This window comes from Eufriesea mexicana, unplaced genomic scaffold (assembly GCF_001483705.2).
Source record: "Eufriesea mexicana isolate 0111107269 unplaced genomic scaffold, ASM148370v2 scaffold124, whole genome shotgun sequence".
In the NCBI taxonomy this organism is placed as follows: domain Eukaryota; kingdom Metazoa; phylum Arthropoda; class Insecta; order Hymenoptera; family Apidae; genus Eufriesea; species Eufriesea mexicana.
The window spans coordinates 3,465,694-3,489,814 of record NW_016908357.1 but is presented as its reverse complement, the minus strand read 5'-3'; the positions used below and the strand labels follow the sequence as shown (position 1 = coordinate 3,489,814).

Below are 24,121 nucleotides of genomic sequence, written 5' to 3'. Positions count from 1 at the left end.
CGTGTTTGTAATCGGAACCCGCGCATCGCGGGATCGCAAGCGCTTCAGGCGCTTATTTGCGCATAACTTTGCGAACCGCCTCTTCGGATAGCGTGATGGTGCATTCGCTTATGCGCTGTTAACAGATTGAGTGTCGAGTTGAAACGGCCAGAGACAACAATTACACTCGACGGCCAGGCTAGAAAGCTGGTGAAACTTCTTCTTCTCTTTCTACTCCTTCTTCTTCTTCTTCTTCTTCTTCCTCTTCATCGTCTTCTTCGCCTTCCGCTGTCGCCGCTGCTGCTGCTGATGCTGCTGCTGCCTTTTCCTCCTCCTCCAACGTCTCTCGTCGTTCATCTCCGTCGTTCGTGCGACCGCTTGAACGAATTTCTTCGCCGCGTTCGGTTTGAAATACCAGCCGGCTCATGAATAATAATTTCGAGTGGAAGATGGAGTTTTTGTCGGGACGAAGGCAACGTTGAACAGGCGCTTCATTTAGACCGTCTAGACCTCATTGAAACTAACCAGTGAAGAGGTACTTATCCACTAATTAAACTCGATGAAAAAATGCATGGAAAAAGAAGCATGGGAGCGTGTCTGTTGTGGCACGTAGAGAGACAAGTTGAAAGCGCGACATTCCGTTACATTTATTAGCGGGAAAGCAGAGATAGCTCGTACTAATCGTATTCCATTCTTTCGATTGCTTTCAGAGCGAGTTCGAGCCGCAATGTCACGTGTTCCGGACGAAGCAGTTGCGCAAACCGCGACCGTGCCATTTGTGCCATCAGGCGGTGATCAAACAGGCGTCGTGCTGCAGAGGTGAGTCGATAAGTTCATTCCCTACGGTTTGCTCGCTCCGGTGGCCCGAAGGGGACCCGTCGGTAGTTCTGTCCGAGCTGTGCTCGGTAAAAAAGGCGCGCATGTTCGCGGCGGCAAAAAAGCGGAGGGAAGTTTGAACGTGGATCGATTCCACTCCGTCTAGCCTCGAACAGAACCTTCCGTGGAAACTTTCACGCGCATTTACCCTTGCTAATTTTCATATCGTTATTTTTTCCCTTTTCCTTTCGATTTTTCGAATCGTTACGAAACCCCGCGCGTGTCGTGACCGACATTCGACTCGGTTTTCCAAATTTTATTTTCACCGAGAAATCGTTACGAGAAATTACGAGACGAGTGAAAGCGCGCGATTAAAGTACTTTTTTTTTTTCAATTTTCAGTTTGCAAGTACATCTGCCACAAGACATGCGAGGACAAGGTGAGCGAAGATGCATACCCTCCACTTTGGTTTCCCATAAGATTTCTACCGAACGAGTGGCAATTAGATCGTCCCTCGTACATCGTTTCTCGTGAATTAGCGTACGCGATCAGGCAGCGTCTTCTCGGAAACTTTGCGACAGAGTGGATACCCGGAGAGCCCTTGTCCGTACACGAAGAGGCTCTCCTGACCGTGTGCGCACGGTTCTGGTTCGTACTTCCTGGTACTCAAACAAATCTGCCGTGTGCCCCGAGCACGTCCAACAAAACGTTCTCGAACAGGCAGCCAGGCATCGAGTTGCGATCCATCGGGAGAATTTTTCCAACCACGCGTGTATCGGAGTGTACGCGTCTCGGCTCGCGAAACCGGAAGCGATCAGCCGCGAAGAACCGAGCCGTAGAGAGATCCCACTTAGTAGATGCATCTTAATTCGAGCACGCCACCAATGGAGCCGGTCGATGAGATTCTCGGTTCCTCGAAGTCTTTGTCGATGCGACGAACACACGATGCCAGGCGAATCTGTGTTACGTCGGTGTGAGAATAGACCCCGGGACAGAGTCGATCCTCTCTGTGTGAAAGACGCGGTGTGGGTTCAGTCACCGGGCAGGGCACGAGCCTTACTTACCTTACCTTCTTCGTATCTTGAAGTGCTCCTGTGTCACACTCGCTCGAACACACGTCCAAGAACGTGCACGCGGAACCGTGCCTTGGTCACACGCATACGCGCATGCACGAGCGTGGCACACAGAGGCACTCGCGGGTCGGTGATACGCGTGGACACGAAGAGCAACGGAAGGATGAACGCGCGCTGGACGTGAAGGAGAACGTGCCTCAGACGGTAGGAGAGCACACGACTTCCTTCTGTAAGTGGCGAGACGTCGTTTGTTACGAAGGTTTTGTGGCACACCGCGAACAAAACGGTCGGCTCGATCCCTTTGATACGTCTATTTCGACGGCGGAGAGCTTCCATTACCGGTGGAAGAATCCGTTCCGTTCGAATCCGTGTTCAGGGCCGTGCACGGTGAAAGTTAGACGGAATCGTTATACGTCTTCGTGCGATTAACATTTAACAAGTCGGCACACGTTACATCGTTGCTCGATAGTCTTGTCCCTCGCGCGTGACTTTCGCCGAAAGCTTGTCACCATTGCCGGGCAATTAGCGATCGAGACTGGTATGACATTTCGATCTGAAAGAGAGAGAGAGAGAGAGAGAGAGCGAGAGAGAGAGAGAAAGAGAGAGGGGGCAGGGGCAAAAAGAAACGAGATGGACGGACGGTATTAAGTTTAATTAGTGGGATCGTTTGGACGGATTACCGGCACGATCGCCGTGGAAAGTCAGTCGGTGCACTCGAATATCCAGTTGGATCGAGCGCTGGTAAAAAAGATTACAATTCCGGTCTAATTGGCGATTCGAAAGGCATTTCCCGATATCAACGAGTAGAAACATTCGAGGCTAATGGAAGATGCACGATCGGATACATGCCACCCTAGCAGGATTATCGAATCGTTCATCTTCTTCCTATGTTTCGCGATCGCGTGGATCGCCTGGAGATTTAGGCTTATTAAAGTTTACGGACCTCGGCACGAACGCTTATTGCCCTTTCGCGGAGGCACAAAAGCAACCGGTCCGTTCGTTCCGTAGAAGAATTCCGCGTAGGTCACGTTTCTCCTGGACGTTTTGAAATTCGAGGCTGCTCGCGGTTCCTTCCAGGAGTTGTCACGTGGTCGCGTCATCTAGAAGACTCGAGTTCCCGGTATCGTGGAACATCAGCCTTCGTATGTGCGATGTAATTTGTTGGACTCGCGATACCGAGAAACGATCTCTTTTTCCTTCTTCGTCCCGAAACGACCAAGGACAAGAACCATCAGAGGAGAAACCTTTTTCATATCCAACGACGTCTAAACATTCGTCGTTCGGAGCACCGTAGATTTATCAAACGGTACGATTGTCTGGAATCTCGTGGATCGTAATGACGCTACCGTGGAGGTGTATCAAGAGTATCGTTATTACGAGTCGTGCCATCTATCTCGCGAGATAGCCCCGGTATGCGCCAGCAGATATCGATATCGTAACGATTTAACCGTAACGCCTTTTCTCTCGAAATCCCCGTAGCAGCGGAGGCTGAGAACCACTGGAACGAGCTAACGAACGACATCGTTCGTCGAATATGGAGAGGCCAGATGTTTCCTTGACATCGAAGGTCGCGACGATTCTCCTTCTTTCCTCGAGCGGCCTTTCGTTCACGAAATTCGCCGAAACTGGGGCCCGCGTTACTCCGTCGACCAACTCCGGGCTATCGCGAAACTCTTCGACACCGTCGACTCGCCGAACATCCGACTGTCGGAGTAAATCTTCCCTCGGCGAAGCGTGACCAAAGTTAACCGGTTGCCGATCAACGTTTATTCCCCGATTGTCCCGCGACTGGATCTCGATTCGCGTAAAAGGATCAGTGTCACGGATTAGGTAATTCCGATGGCCGAACTCCTGAGAACGCCCTTGTTCTCCGTGGCCGGTGATCTCTGCGGTGAACCGGTAGCAACGAAGAGGGAGGAGCCCGGCAGCTCTCTAAGCTCCAACGACCGAGCCCTTTTAGTGGCCTGAGCCTCCTTGGAACACCAGGATGCACGATGGAAGCTTACTTGCAACGGGCTGCGTCGCGAGGTGCATCGACCGTCCACCGTTGTAAACCGTGGTCACATCTCGTCCTCGCCAAGTACGAAACCCGTGGCTACCATACCTGGTGCTAGCACGCCGTGTACCACCACCTCGGCCTTCCAAGATTGTAAACAGCCGGCAAGAACCGGGGAAACCAGGCGATGGGTAACGTTTGGTCCCGCTTCTCTCTCTTCTTCCTCCTTCTTCCACCTCCTCCTCCTCCACCTTCTCCTTCCCTTCTTCTTCTTCTTCTTCTTCCCCTTCTTCTTCCTTCCTCGTAGCTTTCTTGCTTCTTTCCTCGAGGTTCGATCGTCGAGATGCACGCCCAGGTGCAACGTCGATATTAAGTTGCTCGACGTTCCTTTGCGACTAGCGCGATGCCGCCGTGTAACGAAGAGGAAGAGCAGAGAAGGCGGAAAGGTCGGTAGGAGGAAGAAAGAGATGAGACGGCGGTATGAAAATTCAGAGGGGTCGGCGCACAGAGAGAAGCCAGAAGAAGGAATTTTCAAAGCGAAGAATGGAGTCTAAAGGAAGCAAGTCGAGGATTACCGGTGCGCCATTGTTTCCGTGGACAGGGCTAGAGAGAGGTCGGCTGGTACGCCTCTGATACATCGTCTCTTTATCTCCTTTCTCTTTATTTTCGTTCGCGACGTTGCGCGCGTTGCGAGAGCTGATGCATCATCAGCAGCTCGGATATGATCCACCTTGATACCCTTGTTCGCGATGAATGCAGGATTGTTGCCGGTGTTGATTTAAGAAACAGAGATGAATAGGAGGAACACGGAGGATCGGGCTAAAGCGGACGATGCTTGATTAAGGGGAACACGCGAAGTAGGTGTTGAAGAAAATCGGCATTTCCTTACGATACCCTGGCGAATAGCATCGAGATCCGGAACGCGAGCTTTGATCAGAGTTAAATTACGTTAGATCTAAACTCCGTTCGTGTAGAGAACTCGAAGCAATCCCGGGACAATGCATCGATCATAGTTCCTCTTCCTGCTTCTCGGTTACACGCCACATGCGTTTCGAGAAGAAACGAGTCTGACATTCCACCGTCTCATTCTACTTCGGGGTACTTGAGGTCTTGGTTAAAGGGAACGCAACGACGTGGATTCGGAATGCTTTCGAAATTCGGAGGAAACTCGAAACGGTTTTCAAAGTTAACGAATGAAACGTCGCCTCTGCTCGGCTACACTGGAAACGACTTCACCGGTGAAAGACATCCGTCGCGGTACCGTCTCTGCCCGCGTAGATTTTCAAGAGTAATCACCTCGCGTAGCCAGCCGGTCGCATACGTTTCGGAATCGCGGAAGGAAAATCGATGCGATCGCGTGCGAGGGCTGTAACGGGATTCGGAGCGGGGTCGGGGCTATTGATCGAACGAGAAGGGAACGGATCTGCGACGAGGATCGAGACTCGGTAAGACGAGACGCCGGATAAATGTGACGAACGAAAAGAAGGAGTCGCGGTGTCGTGACATTGACTCGGCGGTCAGTCAACGCCGGCTAATGACTAATAACCTCCGTGATTGAGCGGCGTGTCGCGAAAGTAGGCAGAATTTACGGGGACACGCTCGTCCGTGCTCCTCTGCCATTGATTTATTGCCGTTATGCAACGAATTATCCCTTACCCTTCCCGTTCTACCGCCTCGTTCTACCTGGCGATCACGCTAAACTTCCATTTCGCGACGCCATAGGTCGTTGACTGCGCGATATCCGAATCGCGATATTTCCCGTCGAGATTATTTCCCTCGTCGGCCGTTGCATAATCGCGATGTCAGCGCGGTGTTGGTGACCGCCGCTATCGGTCGGGGGAATAATAATTTTCACGTCGGATCGAGTGGGTGGAAGGAAAGTTTCCGCCTCGATTAACCGTAAAGTTTCAGAGAAAAGCTCGGAGTTTACGCGTAATAATCCAGGCGCGCGTATGCCGTCGCGAGGTAAGACGGAGGGTTAACGAGCTTCCTTGAAAATCCAATTTTCTCTCATCCCCTACCCCGGGCATCGCGTTCCAACTATCGGACGCATTGCACGCCGCCGAAGTGTGAATTATTTCACGGCGGTAACGAACGCGCGATAAATAACGCGCGTTGTCTATACGTTACGAAATAAATATATTCGCGACGGTGTTGCCCGGTGATAAATCAGGAAGTGCTCGTATATAATTCTTAACGTCGTCGGTGTAACAGCGGGTTGTTAAGATTCGACCACAAATTTTCTTGCCGGTCTCCGTGTATTTGGTGGGGTGTCTACCTGCGGCGATAGCGATGGGCTCCGTGCACGCGCGATGCGGAGCTCTCCAGTCCGCGAACAGCGCTCCAACGCGAAGGACGTGGGAAAGATCGATTCGTCGCCGGTGCTCGATCCATCGAGAAATTCATATTCGCCCGTTCTTTCCCTCCAACCATCGCGATCCACCGCGTCGAAATTCGACCAGTGATCCTATCGTCCGCTCGTCGTACCCCTCGAGACCCTATCTCGAGATCGTTCGTATCCGATCGCCGGCAGCTTCCTCCGCCGAGTCTAATTCGCCGATAGAGCCCGCAGTGTTCTCCATCGTGACGTTTACTTATCAGAAACATTCGGAACCCGTCGAGATGAATCCGAGTATCGCACCGTTGCCGGACACCTCGAGTCAAAACCCTTTAGAACCGGTGAAGTGGTGAAGTGACGTGCTCGCGAGCCAGAAGATCCACGATCCTCCGCGCGGAGGAAGGTGTACGTAGCTGTCTCGGGGAGACGATTTCAGTGTCGAGCGGTACAGAGGCTGGATAATCGAACGTCTCGATCGATCTGGCTGATAAAATTCCTGAAAGCGTGTGGTGTGCGGACGAGGGACGCGAGAAAGAAGCGATGGGGAGGTGGGTCGTCGAACCCAGGGACACTCGGGCGAAATTAGTAGCGGCGTGGATCGTGCCGTGACCTTGGCCGGCGTTGACCAGCCTAACGAAAATCGAGAGTGGTCCGTCAGGTACGAATTGTGCGCGTTCCCCGTGTGGCCGAGGGAGCAGAGCTGGTCGAGTGGCGGACGAGAGGGACACGAAGGACGAACGAAGTGAGATGCGCCATTTTCGAGAACCGATGCGAGAAGGTGAACGATCCTTGGAGCGTTTCGCCGCAGACCGGTAATGGGATACCAGAGGTGACGGCAAGATGAACGGTCACGGTTCCACCAATGAGGTACTTGCGCCGCGTTCCGTCCAACGTTTCTTTTCCTCCTTCCCTGGCCTTTTTTTCCCTCCGTTTCTTGGCCGTGTCGCCCGCGCGCACGCGGTTTCTTCTTGTTGCGTTCTAAATTCGCCGCGCGACGGACTTAGGGCTCGTGCACACCGACAGCGCCACGGATCGGCGAAGGCCAACGCGATACGAGCTGCACTCAAGATCTGCCCCCGTCGCGTTTTACGCGCAATTCCTCGATAATCATTGCGCGGGTGATAATCCCGAGACGATAGAAACCGATGGAAATCGACGAGAATCGGAAAGGACGCGTTCCAGTCGCGATTCGCTATCGTTGTAGGCGCGGAATTGATTTCGCGATCGAACAGGCTAGTTTGTACCCTCGGTCGGAAGACGGTAGACGGTTCAGAGGTTCGCAGGGGTTTACCGAAACGCTCGAGCCGAATTGCCCGTTTTATCGCGTTAGTGTGCACGAGCCCTTATACACATATACGTAGCTTCGGCGAAGACGTGGAATTCTTGACGTTCACGACGACGTCTTATGTATCCGTGGCTTGCATGACGGTGTCCGAGGTTTCTGGTTCGTAGATATTCTGGATAACACTTGCTACTTGCACCAACTTTCTACTTTGCGACGAATTCGAACGCGTACTATGCGGTTACGTGCCTGGATCCTGAACTCTTTTCTCCAATTCAGATCGCGGACGAGGTTTTGAATATCTTATCGGGAATTTCATCGTGCGAAACAATTATTCCGCGCCGTAATCCGATGTTTATTGCTTATTTTTAATTCGCCTTCCGAACACGTAAGAATGGCCAGCGTTTTTATCGATCTCGCGTTTATCGAGGGCACCCGCGCGACGTTCGTGGATTTGCGTGATATTCGGCGCGAAAAGCTCGCAATTTCTAGGGCGAGTTTTGTTTGAATGAAAAAAAAAAAGAGGAAGACGGAAAGAGCGAGGAGATAAGACGCACAGGTGATAAGATAAGGTTCACTGTTTGCGCGTAAAACCACGCACGGTACCATTTCCACGCGTCTGCCAGGGTACACGGAATACCGTGGCAATTAACTTGGAATTACGTCGATCGCGTTACCGAACGCGTTTGCTCGCGCTTACCAAAATTTTCGCGTTAATTCGCGCGAGCAGCAACGATTGCGTTATTTAACCGTAATTGTTCGTAAATACCGCTGATAAAGCCGTATCCGTATCAGGCAATTTTAATTATCGGAGAGAGATAGCGTGGAACGTCGAAGCGAGCGGCGTGCTCTCGCGATATCGTTCGACTATGTACGATGCTCGTTTGAAATTTCGATAGTCGAGCGACCATGTTCGATATATCGAGGCCAGATGGGCTTTCCGTCTTTTCCATGTGGCCAGATTGATTGGACGACTCGAATGGCGAGTCTCGCTGGCGAAACGCCAGCCATCGAGTGAAAAGCGTTCGCCGAGCTTCTTTTTCGCACGCAACCGGTGAAAATCGAAAGGCGAAGTTGCTTTTTTCCCTGCATATTGTCCAAGGTACACGGTGGTTCGCGAGCCGCACATCGATAATCGTGCTTCCTGCGCGGCAGGCACCGGGGCTATCTGTGTCGCGATTTTCGCGTAGCCGCTCTCGCTCGTTTGCTCCTCGACACAAAATCGGGTTGACCGTTTCCGGAATTTATCCCTTTATCGGCGGAAACGCGTGTCGGGATGGCGAATATCTATCGCGGTTTCGGAGTAAGACGGGAAAATTGACGCGTAATTTACCTGGCCAGGGGACGAGGGTAGAATCGGTAATGGCAAGGTGGAAATTTGGTAACGGGCGTGCACGTGGCCCCGAGGATGGGCGATTTTTAATTCGCCGCAGCGAACGTGGCGCCATTAATCTCGCGTAATCATGGCCAATTAATTGGCATGCAAACGAGCTGGAGCACAAATTACCGCGAACGAAGGCGGGCCCGTTCATTCGATGCGCCCTCATCTTCTTCGCCCTACCCCTTTCGCTCGTTCCACGCCATCGTCCCTCCTTCTAATCTTCGATTTAAGGCAGAACGCCCGCATACGTGCCTATTTTTCGCAAACTCTGCGAGAAATTCGGTCGTCGAGGTCAGTGAAGGTTTACTGCGGCATTGAGATTCGCAAACGAGCCGAAACTGTCCTTCCGAGAATCGCGGTCTAGCTTTTAAGGTCGCGCATAATGCGTCTTTTCCCTGAAATTCCGAGAGGTCTTCCTCTCTTCCCGCTCTCTCTCTCTCTCTGTCTCTCTTTCTCTTTCTCTCTCGTTTCGTTGTGTACATTACAACGGGACGTTTCACGCGGCGTGCGATCTGACGGGGCCACTTGAACACACCTAGTCGAAAGTTCCGCAGACCCATGAAATATTCATGAAATTTCGCGAAGAGTACACGGTACGGCGTGCTTATTAACAGTGGCGCTGAACCGGTGATCGATAAATCAAACTCGCGAATCAATCACGACCCACGCCCGTCTGTTTCGCGATCCATCGACCTATTACACGCGCGTCGATTCACCCGGACTCGTCCACGCGATTTCGCATCGATCGATACACGCGATTCGGCGGCTTTGAGATAAATATAAAGTCGTGGCCGGGTTCGGGGATTCGTCGGAGCTCGAACGATCGCGCGGATAAGATCGAGCGAAGATTTCTTCTCGCGCGGATCGAGGGAGATCCTCGTTCGCCGAATATAGTAGCCGCGTCATCGCGATCTCTCGTGACGCGAAGCACGGTCCCGAAATTCCTCGACGTCTACGTCCTCGGCAGCCTCTCGCGATGGTCGTGGCAAGAAGGGAAGACGCGAGGAGTTACTCCTCCACGGCCGAGGGAATAAGATCTCCCTGCCGAACTTGCAGCCGCGTCCGAGTTGGGGAAACTCGGCGAGAACTGGAAGCCGACTCGAAATATCGCGAGGATTCGCGGATGCATTATAGGGTTTAAGAAAGTTCTCGCAGCTGCGGCAAGACTTTCCAGGCGTTCTTATTGCTCGAAAAACAGTCCGATAATTCCCTTCCCCGGGCTCGCGTATCGTTGTCTCTGGGCAAAACAACGTAACAAATTCCCCCGTTATCTTCGGTATTAAACTTTCCAGCTACGATTCTACGCCTTCGTCGCTCTTATTGCACGAAATCGTCGCGATAACCCCGACCCGCGTCGATGAGAACCAGCCGAACACGGGTCTCTCTTAATTCGCCAACATTGTCGCTAAGCCGCGGGTTCGTAAAAAGTACCGATAATTCTCTCCTCGCCAGCATCTCTTAAAGGATCGTAAAATCGTTCCCACGTCGTCCGGTTCACCGAGTCTTGGAACGGTTCGCGGCACCGACGCTCGCTTCCTCGCGCGAGAAACTTCCGCGTAGCGGATGGCGCGCACGAGGGAAAAGGACGACAAGGTGGAAACAAGGACCAACCACGGAGGACAAGGGGAGCCAAACAGAGGGTGGATCCCCGTGGTTTTTGTCGAGTTAACCTCGGATTACCAGCCATAACGTTTTACGAGCGCGACTCCGACGGAATCGTCGTTTGGTCCGTGTGGACGGCTCGTAAGGAGCTCGTAAACGACTTGCATAAAATTGATTGGCCACAGTCGGCATCGCGCGGACGACACCGGTCGCGCATCGGCGAAACCGGCCGGTGGAATTTTCGGCCGATTCCCTAATCGGCCCACGCGATAAATTCGCAAAGGTGGAAGGAATCAGCGTCGATTACGCGCCGGTTTCTCGCCTCGCGGCGAACCACAGCCGCGTTTCTGCTCCGATCGAATTCGATTCGACCGGTTGGTCCGGTGATGGTATTTATCGCCGGTGGAATTTCGAACCGGCCGATTCGGGAGCGTTCGCGGCACTCGTCGATTCGAATAAACGACGCCGATATCGATTTAATCGGGGATCGCTTTAAACGGTGAAATACGAGACACCTTCATTACGCGGACTCGCGTCCAGACGATCCGCGGAGCATTCTAATTCCGCGGGATGAAATTTCGATAAGATACCAGCGAGTTGGCGTTTGGTCGCCTGGCGGCCGTTTGTCGCGCAAACAGCCGAGTTTTATCATCCCGATATTCGCGCGAGATATTGCACGCGCGGGTAAAAAAGATTCGCCATGCTTCTCCTCAGACGTTGGTTTGCTTTGCCTCGGAGAAAGGACCAGAATTTTTTCTCTTTAACGCGCTCGCTGCCTGACAAATTTCCCCTGTCTTTCTCGCAGCTGTGCGGTGCTTATTTATGCACGATCCGCGGTAATACCCGCGCGCGAAATATAGGTACCTTATTTAAAAATAAAGTCGCGCAATCTCTCCAGGGGTACCTTTAGTTTTTCTCCGGTACGAAAGATTCGATAAACATTACGCCGAATAAATAAGCCTGCCTACGCGTTACCACTCGCGTATACCTTATCTCTCGCGAAAGATTGAAAAATACGAAACAACCGAAAGAGGTAGCGTATTTCGCGTCGAGTCTGGAAAATTTCACCAACGATGCCGTTTATCTCATTCGCGTCGCGTATTAATTTCGCGAAACGAAACGGCGTCGACGAAATCGTATTGGTTCGGTGGAAGCATTTCGAATACGCGAAACGGAATTTCGCGAGTTTCCAAGCTCCTCGGCAACTCTCGAGATCCCTTCCACGTCCGCTCGCTTTGGTCCACGACGATTCGGTCGAATCCTCGGCCACCCGAACCGCTTCATAACGCGTACACGCTCGTGCTCTCGAGTTTATCGACCGTTGTAGTCGCGGACGCGAAGCTGCGACATTCCGGTAGTTTCACGGTGGACAGAAAAGCCGGGTACGTGGGCGTGACGGCGGCATGCACCGTATCTCGGCGTGAAACGGATCTCCTTTGTCGAAAGCCTGCTCGCACGCGTGCGTAAGTGCAACGCGTATCGAGGCGCGTGCAACGCGAAGTTCGCTCGAGCCGAGCAATAAATTGATAATGCACGCTTCACGCCAGTAGATCGCGGCTACGAGTCACGGAGCCTAGTGTGACGGATCTCGATTGCGCGACCAAACGGTCCGCCTTGCGAAATTTACCCGTTGGCTCGGCACCGCGCGATGATTATTTGCCCGCCTTTCGAATAAGGATTAGAAAAACTCGAAAAAATTTGATTATCCTTGTGGTCTTTCAAACGTTGACGCGAATATACCGCTCGCTCGCTCCCTGGCGCACCAGTCGAAGGCGTTGGAAGGCGTTGTTCGACATTCCGAGGCGCGATCCAAAATAGTCAAATTTCAGTGACAACGTAAAGTTAGCTTTGCGCCGAGGTACGAAGTGGTACGAGGTTCCTGTCGCTTTTCTACCTGAGAAAAGTAGCCCAGACTGGCGAGCAAACACGTGTTCACGGAGATCGCGTGAATCGTCCGAAAAGGAATCCTTTGAAACGCTTGTCGGCTTCACGCGCGATGAACGCGCGTGTACACAGTGGGTTTGTGGGTTAGGCCGTGGCCACGCAGAATTATTCGGCCGGTGGAACGAAGCGCTAATGAATATTGATGCGCCACAGGTTCGTTCTGACCGAGGTCGATGCATTAGCGTCGTTAACACTTCCCTCCCGAGCGAAGAAAGGAGCGAGCGGGAAAAATAAAATCCGGTCAGAAAATATCACGGATCACCCTCGAGAAAGGTCTCGTCCGAAATTTCCTTTGTTGTCCAATTAGCGCGTACCGGAAATTTTCGCCCTTCTCGTGGACGAAAACGGTCAACGTATTCTTATCGATTCCCTCGTGGACGCGCGGTGGTAACGCGATTGCGTTGGATAGGCGATAGAGAAAGTTCAAAATGAAGCACTCAGCGGCGGAAAGCTGGATTTACATGGTATCATCTAATCGGTGACGAGCCAAAATTAAGCGTTACGCTTGCCGGTGTAGCGTGGAACGAGGTCGGAGCGCGAGCAATTGGCAGACTGCGAAACAATTTAATACGATTAGATGTTCACCGGGGAGTGGCAGTGTCCGTCCGCTGTCAAATTTCCCGACCAATGAGGTTCTTCGTAGGGGAGATTCGTGTCGGGTCATCGGTTGCCTTGCCTTTCGGTCAGTCGGCCAATTCGAGTCGAACGTTTCATTCCACGTCGACTACTACGCGTCTGTCTCGTTCGTCTCGGATTCGCTTGGTTTTCTCCGCGGATAATTTTACCTACCGTTCGTTAAAATATATCTCGCGAAAAGTTCCCGCTCGAGGGTAACGAGGGGTATAAAAAGCCAAAGGTAAATCACGGCCAACGGTTCAATCGGAATGTTTTCTTACTTTATCGGTTACCTTTAAAGAGAGAGAGCTCGGAACTTTTTCTCTGCGAGTCTCGGTACTTAACTTTTCTGCCGGGACGATCGCCGATTCGTCGAGCGATTAAGCCGTCGGAAGAACCGTTGGACGAAGCGCTTTTCACCGATCGTTCCACGGGAATTCCCTCGATTATTTCAAGTTTACTCCGCGAGATCGTTTCTCCTTACTCTCCGCTCCGCCAAAGAATCGGGCTTCCAGTTGATTTCCGACGTTTCAACTTAACGCCGCGCCGGTAAAAAGTAGCCAACTTTCCGAGCCGAGGATAGCGAAACGAACTTTCGATAGAACCGACCAACCTAATTTCAATCGAACGTTCGGAAAGCCCGACGAGGGAGCACGGGGATGTAAAAAGCTGCGGCAATTAAACGCTCCACCTACACCGTCGAACTCGACACCGGGTTTGATCGGCATCTCCTCGCGAATCTCGTGGAAGCTTCCCACGCGTGAGAGGGACGGGCAGCGATAAACGAATAAAGTTATCTCGGAAGAAATCGAGACGAAACTCGGGCATCTTACGCCCCTCTGCCGGAACGAACGGTTGACGGTGGTGGTCGGGAAACGACGGCGGAGGAATCGCTCTATTACCTGGCCGCTTACACGCCGATCTATCGTGTCCGTGAGGGGCCGTTAGTCACCGGCTAATATCACGTTGTCCGTCGTTGGGACCAGCTTAGACTCGCCTTCGTAGAAAGAAAGGAATCCTAACAAACGGCGTCGGCAGAATGCTTGGTCGGCTCCTTATTATACGTGGCTCCCTTGCAGCGCCATACGACGCTAATTACAAAGTTTCATTACGAGTCACGCTCGACTCGACGAACGCCTGGGCCTATCGCGATGTAGCCGGCTTCCGCGGCCAGAAACAGGAACGAGAAGTCTCTCTGGTGGAAGATGGAAGGTGGAAGGGAAGCCGGATAATAATTGCGACTATTAATCAGACTGGTCGCGAGCCTTTACGCGGGGAACACGCATCGATTAGGCTGCTCGCCTGCGTGCCGGTGATCCGCGTGGGCGATCGACCGACTCGGCGATCTACGACCAGTTTCCAAGCTTTCGCGTTACTCCTATGCGTCACCGTGAGAGAAAGAAGGAGGGAAGAGGGTTGCTTGGTAGCCGGCTTGGTTCCCGTGCAACGATTTAACGGAGGAAGAGCTCTCTTATCCAGCGTGACGAGCTCGAACGTCGTTTGACGTTAATTACCGGCACTCGAGAGGGTGAATGATTACGAACGGACAAGATGAAGATAGCAAGAAAGCCGGGATTCGGCTCGCAAGATTATTTACGATTATTAATCAAGCCACGGTGGAACGAGAGCCAGCCGCCGCCATATCGATCGGAAATTCCTACCCCCGTGGCTTGTAATTTCTGCGAATGATCAATGGGGAATCGGTCGTTACCGATGTACGCCCGCTCTCTATCTGTGCTTCATTAGCTCCTCCGTGCTTAATGCGTTGATACCAAGGGGGAACGCATGGAATCGTGGCGTTTGCCGATGAGAAATCGTATCGACCCGTAGCCGACGAAGATTAGTTTCCGTCGAACCGCGTGCCTCGCAACCTTATCGACGCGCGCAATCGCATCCATTACGAAATACGCGAATGATCCGTAAGCTTGGCGGAACGCTGCGCGCATCCGGCCTCCGAGCATCTCGACCAGTGACCGCGAAACGTCGAAATTTTATTTTAATCGCTCGATAGCCGATCGATACGAGTCGAGTCATCGACGCTACGCGCGCTCCGTTCGTAACAAGAGCCGGATTAAACGAGCCAGACGGAAGGTATCATTTATGGCGTTTACCAGGTACCTAGGCTAATTGCCAGGCTCGAGGACGAGCGCGGGGCGAGAAGAAGACGGGATAGGTAATTAGGAATATTAATCAGCCGGGCGTCGTTGGTTGCCCACGGGGTTGGAATTTACGTTGGAAAACCGTTCGAGTTTGCCTATGTTCACGACGGTTTGCGTGCCTCCGGTTGTTCATTGTATGCATCCGCGCCCGGTGGAGGCATTCTCGCGCGATAAACCGGTAACCGCACGGCCGTTACACCGCGAACACCACGGCCACTTTGTCGTAGCGTGTCTACACCCCTCGGTAACCTTAAAGCTACGTTTACAAGTGTCGGCGGGTACGAGGATTCACGCCGGCTGTCACGGTCGAACGTCTGCCTCTGGCGCGAATTGATTTAACCACGTTCCACCGAGGATGCGTCCGATGCCTTCCAGTTCTTCGCGTCTTACCTGTGAAACATCGCGATGCGGCAGATGCATACCGACCATTTTCCACTCGCGATGAAGAGATATCGGAGACGTTGCTCTCGGCGAAAACGACGATCCTCCTCGAATTCCTAGGTTTCCCCTCGATTTTAGGCCACTCGTGCCCACGAGCAGCGCTTTGTCGCCTTCCTTAACGTCCGGATAGAACGCTCGAATCTTGCCCAGGAGTGGGAACGATGGAAGACGAAGTGGTACCGAGTACGACGTTTAATAACAATTCGAAAAGATCCACCCGGGAAATTAGAAAGGGTATACCTATCCAATGATGTATGTATCGTCGAGACGTTGAACGTTATTACAGCCACGGTGGTTCGCGTCGGCAATTCCTTGCCGTCGGTTTCTAGATCGATCTGCCCGCTAATGCGAAGGCAGATTTATCGCAGCGAGCATCGCACTTGTCGAAGCACCGATGAGAAATTGCCCGCGACCAATGAAAATCGGAACGGTACGTTCGTACGTAACTCGCGAACGATGCATCGTTCCGACCCACTCGTCCCCTTTATCTTTCTCTCTCGCCTCTCCTCCTTTATCACTCTCCGATTCGTGGTCGGAAAGAAGCGGGTCTTAACGAGAGACAGGTCGACACGACGGTGTCTGCCAGGACGTTTCCTCGCGGCGGCACGAACGCACGATCGATCTTTATTTCTCGGCTCTCCTCGCACACGCACTCTCGAACCTCTCTCCGGTTCGGCCGGCTTTTGTGTCAGCGGCAACCGGAAGAGAAAGTGATCCAGGCGGACTCTTTCGGCTGGAAAAACCGCGACATCTTGTCGCACGTCGGATCGATGATCGCCGCCGCGAAGCTGAATGGACACCCATTGGAAGACACGTAGGCGTCCAGGGCGCCCTGACGTAACCGTAATTCCCTCGTGGCGGAATCGGTGATCCTTCGAGACGATAACGGCTGATCCCGTTACGGCTGCCTGCGTGTCGTTATAAAATACCCTCCGTTGTTACACGGCTACTTTACAACCGTGCAGATCTCGCCCCTCCGACCCTCCTTTTCTTTCTTCTTTACCTCCGTTTCTTTTTTTCTTTTTTTTTTCACCCCCTCTCTCTCTCCCTCTCTCTCTGTTTCTTTCTCTGCCTCGTCGCGTCTCTCCTTCTGGCACGAAGGATGCTTCGTTATCATAAGGTAGTAGCGGAGAGGAATCGTAAAGCGTCTGAATTATTTCGCGCTCGCCTCCGAACCCCGTTTAAATCTCTCCCTCCCTCTCGCGGCGAGCGTCTTATTTACAACGCGGCCATCGTTCCGTACGCGATAAATAATAACCCGGCCGCGTTGTCTTTTGAAAAACAATTAATTATCCCGCGTTCCGACGCGCAACGATCCGGGACCAAAGGCGAGAAATTTCATACCGGCGCGGTGAAGATCCTTGGGCCGGCTCGTCCTGCCAATTAAGCGGAGGCTAGGCGCGAAACCGTCCGCCGTAACGAGGCTCGTTTGCAATGACAACGATGAAAAAGGTGGCCGTGCGCTGGAACGTTCGTTCCGAAGAAAGCGATTCGTTCACTTTCGTTCTTCACCTTCGCGGCTGGTTATGTTAATTCCATTCGCTTTATAGTTGTATCAGCCATCAACCACGGTATCGTTCCTCTGCCATTTTGCAAATTAATTATCCGCGAGAGCGAGGCGTGGAAGCGGTAAACGCGAACGAAAGAGCAGGCTGCGGGAAATCGGGGTGGAAAAATGAAATAGCCGAAGGGATTTGAACGGACATCTTTTCGCAATTGGAACAGCTGAATAATTCAAGAAGCCATCGAAAGATTAATGGCTACTGAACGGGTGGAGGAGATTCGCTGATGTAACGATAGAGAAGAAACGCGAGGTCGTTCGTTTGCCGAGCGTTGGTCGTGTTCCTAATGGCGGGCGGCTAGGGAACGTGTAACAAAAACGTAACACGCGGCCAGAGTTTTTCAAAGAACCGCGCGGCTGTGGCGAGTGCTGATTGGCGCAGCGGCCGCGTCCTCGTGGTGATCCCGACGACCTTGAAGCCGTGGCTACCATAACATCGGCGAACAACCTCACCTGGCCTCACCTCTCATCCCTCCGCTCTTCTTCTTGTCAGGCCTCTTCTAGATCTCAGCCTCCGCCAGATCGATGTTAGGTACCGTTCACAACGGAATCTGTCGTCGCGAACAGGCCGATTCATCCCGCGTGTCGTTCATCGCGGCATTAGCCGGGTATCGGTTCGTATTTTTATCCGGATAAAATAAATATCGAATTTAACGTGAAAAAATATCTCGACGGAAGAGATTGAAACCTGAAAAATACGCGCGCGCGGGCGCGCGCGAGGATGAGCGAGACGGGCAAACGGTAAAAGCTTTAAATTCATTCGATGGCTAAAATAAACTAAAAAATCTGTTCGTAAAATTCGAGTGCGAAGGACAGATCGGTCGCTTGGTGAAAAAATATTGACCACGCTTGGCGAGTTCGGTGTAGCTTCCGCTGTATAACGAAATGCCGGATTAAACCATCGAACAGAGGTAGCCGATTGACGCAATAACGTCGAGTACATCGGTATCGATTTACCCGTTTCAGCGCTGATTCGAGTCAAATCGTCGTACCTTTCCTATCGATTACGCTAATCGTTCGGGAAGACGCATTGTCCGCGATAATTGGCACGCGTCGCTCGTATCACGCGGGACAACGCCGTCCATCCTGTTTCATCTCGGGTGAACGTTAAAAAATGATAATCCTCGATGCAACGGACGAGATAACTGTATACGCAATCGCGACGAAGTTGGGACTCGGAGAAATTTCACGCTTAGAAGAGACAATCGGAGGAAGGAATTCGGGTAATAAAATACAAGGCCAGCGGAGGGGAATTGCGGCAATGAAGTAAACAGGTGGGAGCAGCAGAGGTGTCATAAAAAAAGAGTTACAGCTGTAAAAAGGTTGTACACGGGCACGGTGGTGTATAGTGGCGAAGAGATAAGAATCCTATCCCATGATTCGAAACGAGATATGGATTTAGCCCGGGGGTGGGGGAGAACTGCGAAGGTGTCGATATAAAAAGACACGACGCGACATTCGCGAAGCGTACGTCACCTATGTACTCCGTATAACTGATCGATCGTGACAAACCAGACAGGAGAACCCCTTCGTCGAAGTGGCCTCCTTCTTCTCGCACTTCAGACGACTACTAACGCTTCGCCGAGCCAAGTCAATCGAGTGCAATCGAACTCGTTCTTTCTTTCCTTATTGCAACGACCGCATGCAAACCGAGGTGTCGGAAAAAATGGACGCCACGACGAGTGGCAGAGGGACGCATGCACGCTTGATAAACCTTTCGAGCGAAAGAGAGGAAAATAAAGAGGAAGAAACGCAGGATCGGTCGGGTGGAGCTCACACGGCCAGCTAGCAGCCAGCCAGCAGTCTCATCGAAGTGGGTTAACGCGTAAAACGTTGGAGATGTGGCCGAAGAAAGTCGTAACTCAAAGGTGATCCGGCCACTCGTTATTATTCATGACAGCGAATTGGGTCAGGGAGTCTCGATCGATTACGTTCGATCGTTCTCGAAAGAGAATTCGTCGGATCGTCTCATCCTAAAACGCCGCTACTCGGAAGCTGCGGATCGATGCCGCAGAGTGGCGTGGGGTGGTCTTTTTATTTCTCCCATTTGCATAGACTCTCGCGTATGTGGGCCAGTGTGACGATCTACATCGACTCGTGAACTCCCTTATCGATCGACGCCTTATCATGGAGTAAACATGGAAAGGCTCGGTTGTACTACCGCCAAGATAAGAGGCGGCCTACCGAGTCGACGAAGAATCCATTCATTCTTTATTCCAGCCACTACGACGGCGACAGAGACAACGACGAATCCCGTAATTGAACGAGAAGAGGGCCTTTGACCGGCGATTAAACGATCGACGACGAGCTTTATCGTGGCTGCTAAGGTCGACCGGATATCGTTGCTCGTTTCTTTGCGAGGGGAACGTTACCGTGGACGGAACGATCTGCTGGATCGATCGCGGCATAAAGCTTACTCGGGTACCGAGATTATACGCGATCCTCGCTAAACAGCGTCGCGTGAGAGTCTCGCGAGCTAATCTCGAAGCAAACCTCTCGATATCGGTCTCGATGCGCGAAAGGGGAGTGCGAGGAGGGATAAAAGTTTCGGGGAACGTAGCAAAAGTCGATCGACGAGACGAAAACCGAAAGGGAAACACTTTGGAAACTATCCACGGTGTGCTCGGGGCCCACCGCGAGAATCGCTCGAACAAACAGCATCTCGAGTCGGTAAACCGTTCGATAGCTATTCTCGATAGACCGTAGTCCGCTTCAAGATCGTGGGCTGTTCACCTCGTCGCCTCGAAGGTCGAAAGAATGGTAAACGAAAAGGTTACGGGCTCGTCTAGTGTTCGCAACACGGTGAACACTTCAGCTTTGGTACTCGAGCTCTCAGCCGATCAACCAGTCAGCCCAGCCACCCACTTTAGCCTGCCACCCACGTGGCTGTGTGTATAACCAAGGCACACAGTGTTCTTCGATGTTTGCATTCCTTCTCTTCGGTTCCTGTCATTCGAGCGTCGCGCTGGCGGCACGAAAAACGCGCCGCGTCCGTCCACGACAGTCTGGTTCTACTCGAACCGACAGCCCGTGCTTCGTTCCTCTTCGATTTACGACAGAAACGAAAGATTTTCAAAGACGATTACGTTTCAAAGTATAGTTGGAAGTGGAGCTCGGTCGTTGATTCGTAAAACGAGCAACTCGAGCAAACGCGTTGGCATTAAAATCCAAGTCATAATAACAACGCGCACACACGTGCAAACACCGACTGTTGCCCGGCCATTGTCGCGATAACGTTCATGGAAAAACTGCTGCTCGACTTTACGATGAGCGATAGCGACGTAACATGCAGCTTAACTAGGAACAAAAGCGGCAAACGTACTTTTCCAAGTAAAGTTCTGTCGCGAGCCAATCGTTGCGAGACTGGGAAAATAACGCACCGGTCATATTCCGAGTACCGAGTACGAATCGCGAGTCCTGCGAGAGTGACAGCACCCACGGGTGCACTCGCCACTGCCAATAACACTTTCTCCGACGTCGTATTATCTCGAACTTCGCCTAAGTCATCCACGCTTCTTAATTACCACCGCGGAGTCGTTGGTCGACGGGAACAATGGCCAAGGGGACTGGTTCGCGAGGCTTTAATTAACCAATCGAACACCCGACGAATTCCAGCCGGTCGAACAAACAAATTGCATTCCGCGAAGCATCGGATCGGCATGCAATTACGCGGGAGAGAGAGACAGGTCGGTGGACAATGTCTCATAACTCAGAGGCGACTTCCTTATGACTCCATTGTGCCGCGTCCTTGCACGATAATCGTGTGCCCGGTGGTCGATGCTCGCTCCTCCGCTGGTGGAAGGATGGCCTCGATGATGCGTGTCTACCCTTTGGGACCAATCCTCCCCGAGCCGGTGTTTACACGTGTCGGCACAGCCAGAAAGGAACTCGTTCTCCTCGTGCAAACGACTGTGCATTACCGGCCCGGAGTATCACGGGCTACACGCGCGCGTGGGCCGCGCGAGGGGAGCCTTTTTCCGCTTGGTCCGCGCCGGAATATCCTGTACGTGGTCGGGACACGTGGGTGTCGTGCCCACCTTCTTCTGCCGGCTCCGGCCCTCACGCGTTACTCCCCGGCGTCTTTGCTTGATGAATTTCTTTGCACGAACACCGCTCTGTTCGGAATCTTCGAGATATCTATCGCGAACCACGGTCTATAAAGAGCAACGAACAAGGTACACCGAGCGTCGGGTTCGAGTCGTAAGGGTTTGGTCCGCGTTCCTAGGATTCCGAGGGACGAAAGAAACGCTAATTTTATGGAATTAACGACATTTAGAAATTTATTCGAAAGGTAATGACAGTGCTGGCGCGGGACAGTTATTTGGTCCGGTATTTCACCGCTATTGTTCTCTCGATATTTATCAGACGGTATTTATGGTAATACTAAATTTTATTTGGCAGATCGTGCCGCGTCGTAAACCTCGAGTGAAACGAGTATCGCGTTTATTCGAGGGCTAGTCGCTGTTTTATAACCGCGATAGCTAGAGAAACGACTAGCAGCGTAGGTAACCGCGCCGACATTCGTCACGAAGCGACCGCTTAATATTCACACGCGCGGACTGCACTTGAACGATCCCCCACGTCTGCCACGGTAAACTCCGTTGATCTTGATTACTCGGTTATCGGCGTTATCGCAATTTCCGTTCCCGCGAAGGCCGATTGTTAAAACGTCCGCCAAGACGCTAATAACGCATTACGTTCTCTTTCATTGGCAGCAATGGAACGTGCGCGAGTTACCCAAGAACCGGTTGTTACATCAATCTGGAGTGACAGCCCATTGAAAACGCGACTCGGTAGAATTCGAACTCGCGAATCGGAAAAATTTGCCCTCGGCAAACGCGGAATCGATGCGTCGAATCGAATATTCCACCGAGTAGAACCGAGTCGCGAATTTGTCCATCTCGGCGAGACGAACCACGACGAGATTCGCGAAGCACCCATCGAGCGATGGCCGGCGAAATATCGGAGCACAAAGGACGAGAACGGAGCCCTGAACCGGAGCAATTCCTCGTCCTCGAGTTCATAATTCTTGCCGCCAAGCACAAGGTCCGATTGGTTACGCAAGCACAGCGGGCGTTCGGTCCGCATCGCGGCGACTGCAGGGACTCGTGCTGCAGTTTATAGTCTCGTCCCCACCCTGAACCCTCCCGACCACGTTCCAGAGCCGCGGACTCTTCTTCGCAGTGTCCCTGACGTGAACCGCCACGACAATATTTGCGGGAATCGCGAAGATAACTGCGGCGATAAAGAGGAACGCAGCCTCGGCGGTTAATACCGAGCAGCAGCGTCTACCTAACCTAACCACGCTAGTTCCCGCGTTTAAACCTAATATTCGAAATCGACGTCGATTCACCGTCGTGGAAAAGAAGTCGCGCGCGTAATAATTTTTTAATTTTGCAACGTTGGAACCCGGGATCGAAGATCGGAAGCGAGGGGAGCAAGCTCGCGAGGAGATGGTTCGACTCGCGAACCCTCGGCGAGAAAGTCGGCGAAGAAGAGGCAACTGGCGACGAAGCGATCGACGACAAAGAGGTGGTTGGAGCGAGGAGGGTCGGTCGTGTCAGGGGAACGGCACATGCGACACACGGTCTAGCTTCTCTTGTTCCGCGCGATCTCCGCGCGGTCGGCCAGTTGCGGTACGCGCATACATGTAAGCGCACGTTCGTCGCGTGAGAGGTCTCGAGGCTGCGGGCATTTCCGTGGCAGCGGAAAATTGCCAGTTCCACGTAACCGTTGCCCGCCACTCGGCGTTATTTCCCGCGTTCCTCGAGCGCGCGATGTTCGCGTCGGTGTGTCGTGATCGCGATCTTGGCTCGTTTCGTCCGTGTCCTACGCGACTTTCGACCTTTACGCGCCGCTCTCGCGCGTCGTCCGATGCTCGTCCACGCTCCGGTAGCCGCGAGTGATTCCATCGAATCAACGAATCCGAGTGTCGAACCGGAGATGGAGCACCGCCGGTGTCCGTGAACGATTAACCTGTGCGTCGGCAGAGTTGGCCTCCGTTTCATCCAATTACTCTGGTCGGAGGCGTCGTTTCGGCGCTTCTCGCGACGATTCTCTTTTACGAGCGACCAGCGTTCCAGGATAATTAAATCGCGTCGGCGAAGGGACAGGTCGGCGTTTAAAGTCGAGTCCTCGAACGCGTAGGAGCAACTCGTAGGGACGTGCTAATCGATTAAGTCGATCCGTCGATCCTCGAATCGGGCAACTGCGTCGTTAGCATCGCGACGTGGCTCGTAAAAGTTTTATTGTTCCGCTCCGCGGACACGCGGGGCAGGGGCGGATAAAGGAGGTCTGCTGGAGGCTCTGGCTACGATATCTACGTGATCGTTGGTACGGATCTATCTCCCGGAGCGATGGATAAATATTTACGAGGAATATCGCGGACTCGGGCGACCAGAGAGCGGGCTGGCGAAGCGGATCGTGCGCGCCGCGATCTGCTACTCGCCAGTCGTACTACGTGGATACGTGTGAGAGCACGTAGCGTGTGCAGTTCCGTCCCCGTGCCGCTCGTGAGATACTCCCTCGATTCGCGTGTTTTCGCGTGTTCGCGCCGGGGCGAGTCGAACGAGTCATCGATTGCTCGTCCGCCGACGAGTCAGAGCTGCTCGAGCATTCGGCTCGATCGAGAATTCAGCGTTCGTACACTAGCGATGAATCACTCCGACCATCTCGCTCTTTGTCTCTACGCTTCTCTTCGTCCACCTCGGTCGAGAGATTCGAATTTCCGATAAGATACGCGAGTCGTCGAAAGTAGCGCGTGGATCCGCCATCTCCGAGCTAGTCGGATCGGACGAGAAGGCACGGCCGCATCTTTCGGATTAAAGCACACCGCGTAATCTGCCCGACTAATTTGCAATTTCGCTTCTTCTCGCCATTGTCCTCGTACTTGTCTCTCTCGCGAACCAGTTCACCCGCCGGTCCACGTCGACGA

At 52.7% G+C, this 24,121-nt stretch overlaps 1 protein-coding gene across 10 annotated transcripts in view; it reads left to right on the top strand.

The window, feature by feature from the left end:
* by (focal adhesion protein tensin) overlaps nt 1–24,121 on the top strand; it is a 138,987-nt gene that overhangs the window by 50,595 nt on the left and 64,271 nt on the right. For 7 of the 10 annotated variants that reach the window (XM_017911242.1, XM_017911239.1, XM_017911248.1 and 4 more), the window contains exons 3-4: nt 690–798; nt 1,197–1,234. In XM_017911242.1, coding sequence (XP_017766731.1) covers nt 690–798; nt 1,197–1,234 — 147 coding nt within the window. Of the gene's footprint in view, nt 1–689; nt 799–1,196; nt 1,235–6,993; nt 7,070–22,861; nt 23,521–23,636; nt 23,826–24,121 lie in introns of those variants that run through there. The other 3 variants (XM_017911245.1, XM_017911243.1, XM_017911244.1) reach the window with 3 other exon arrangements.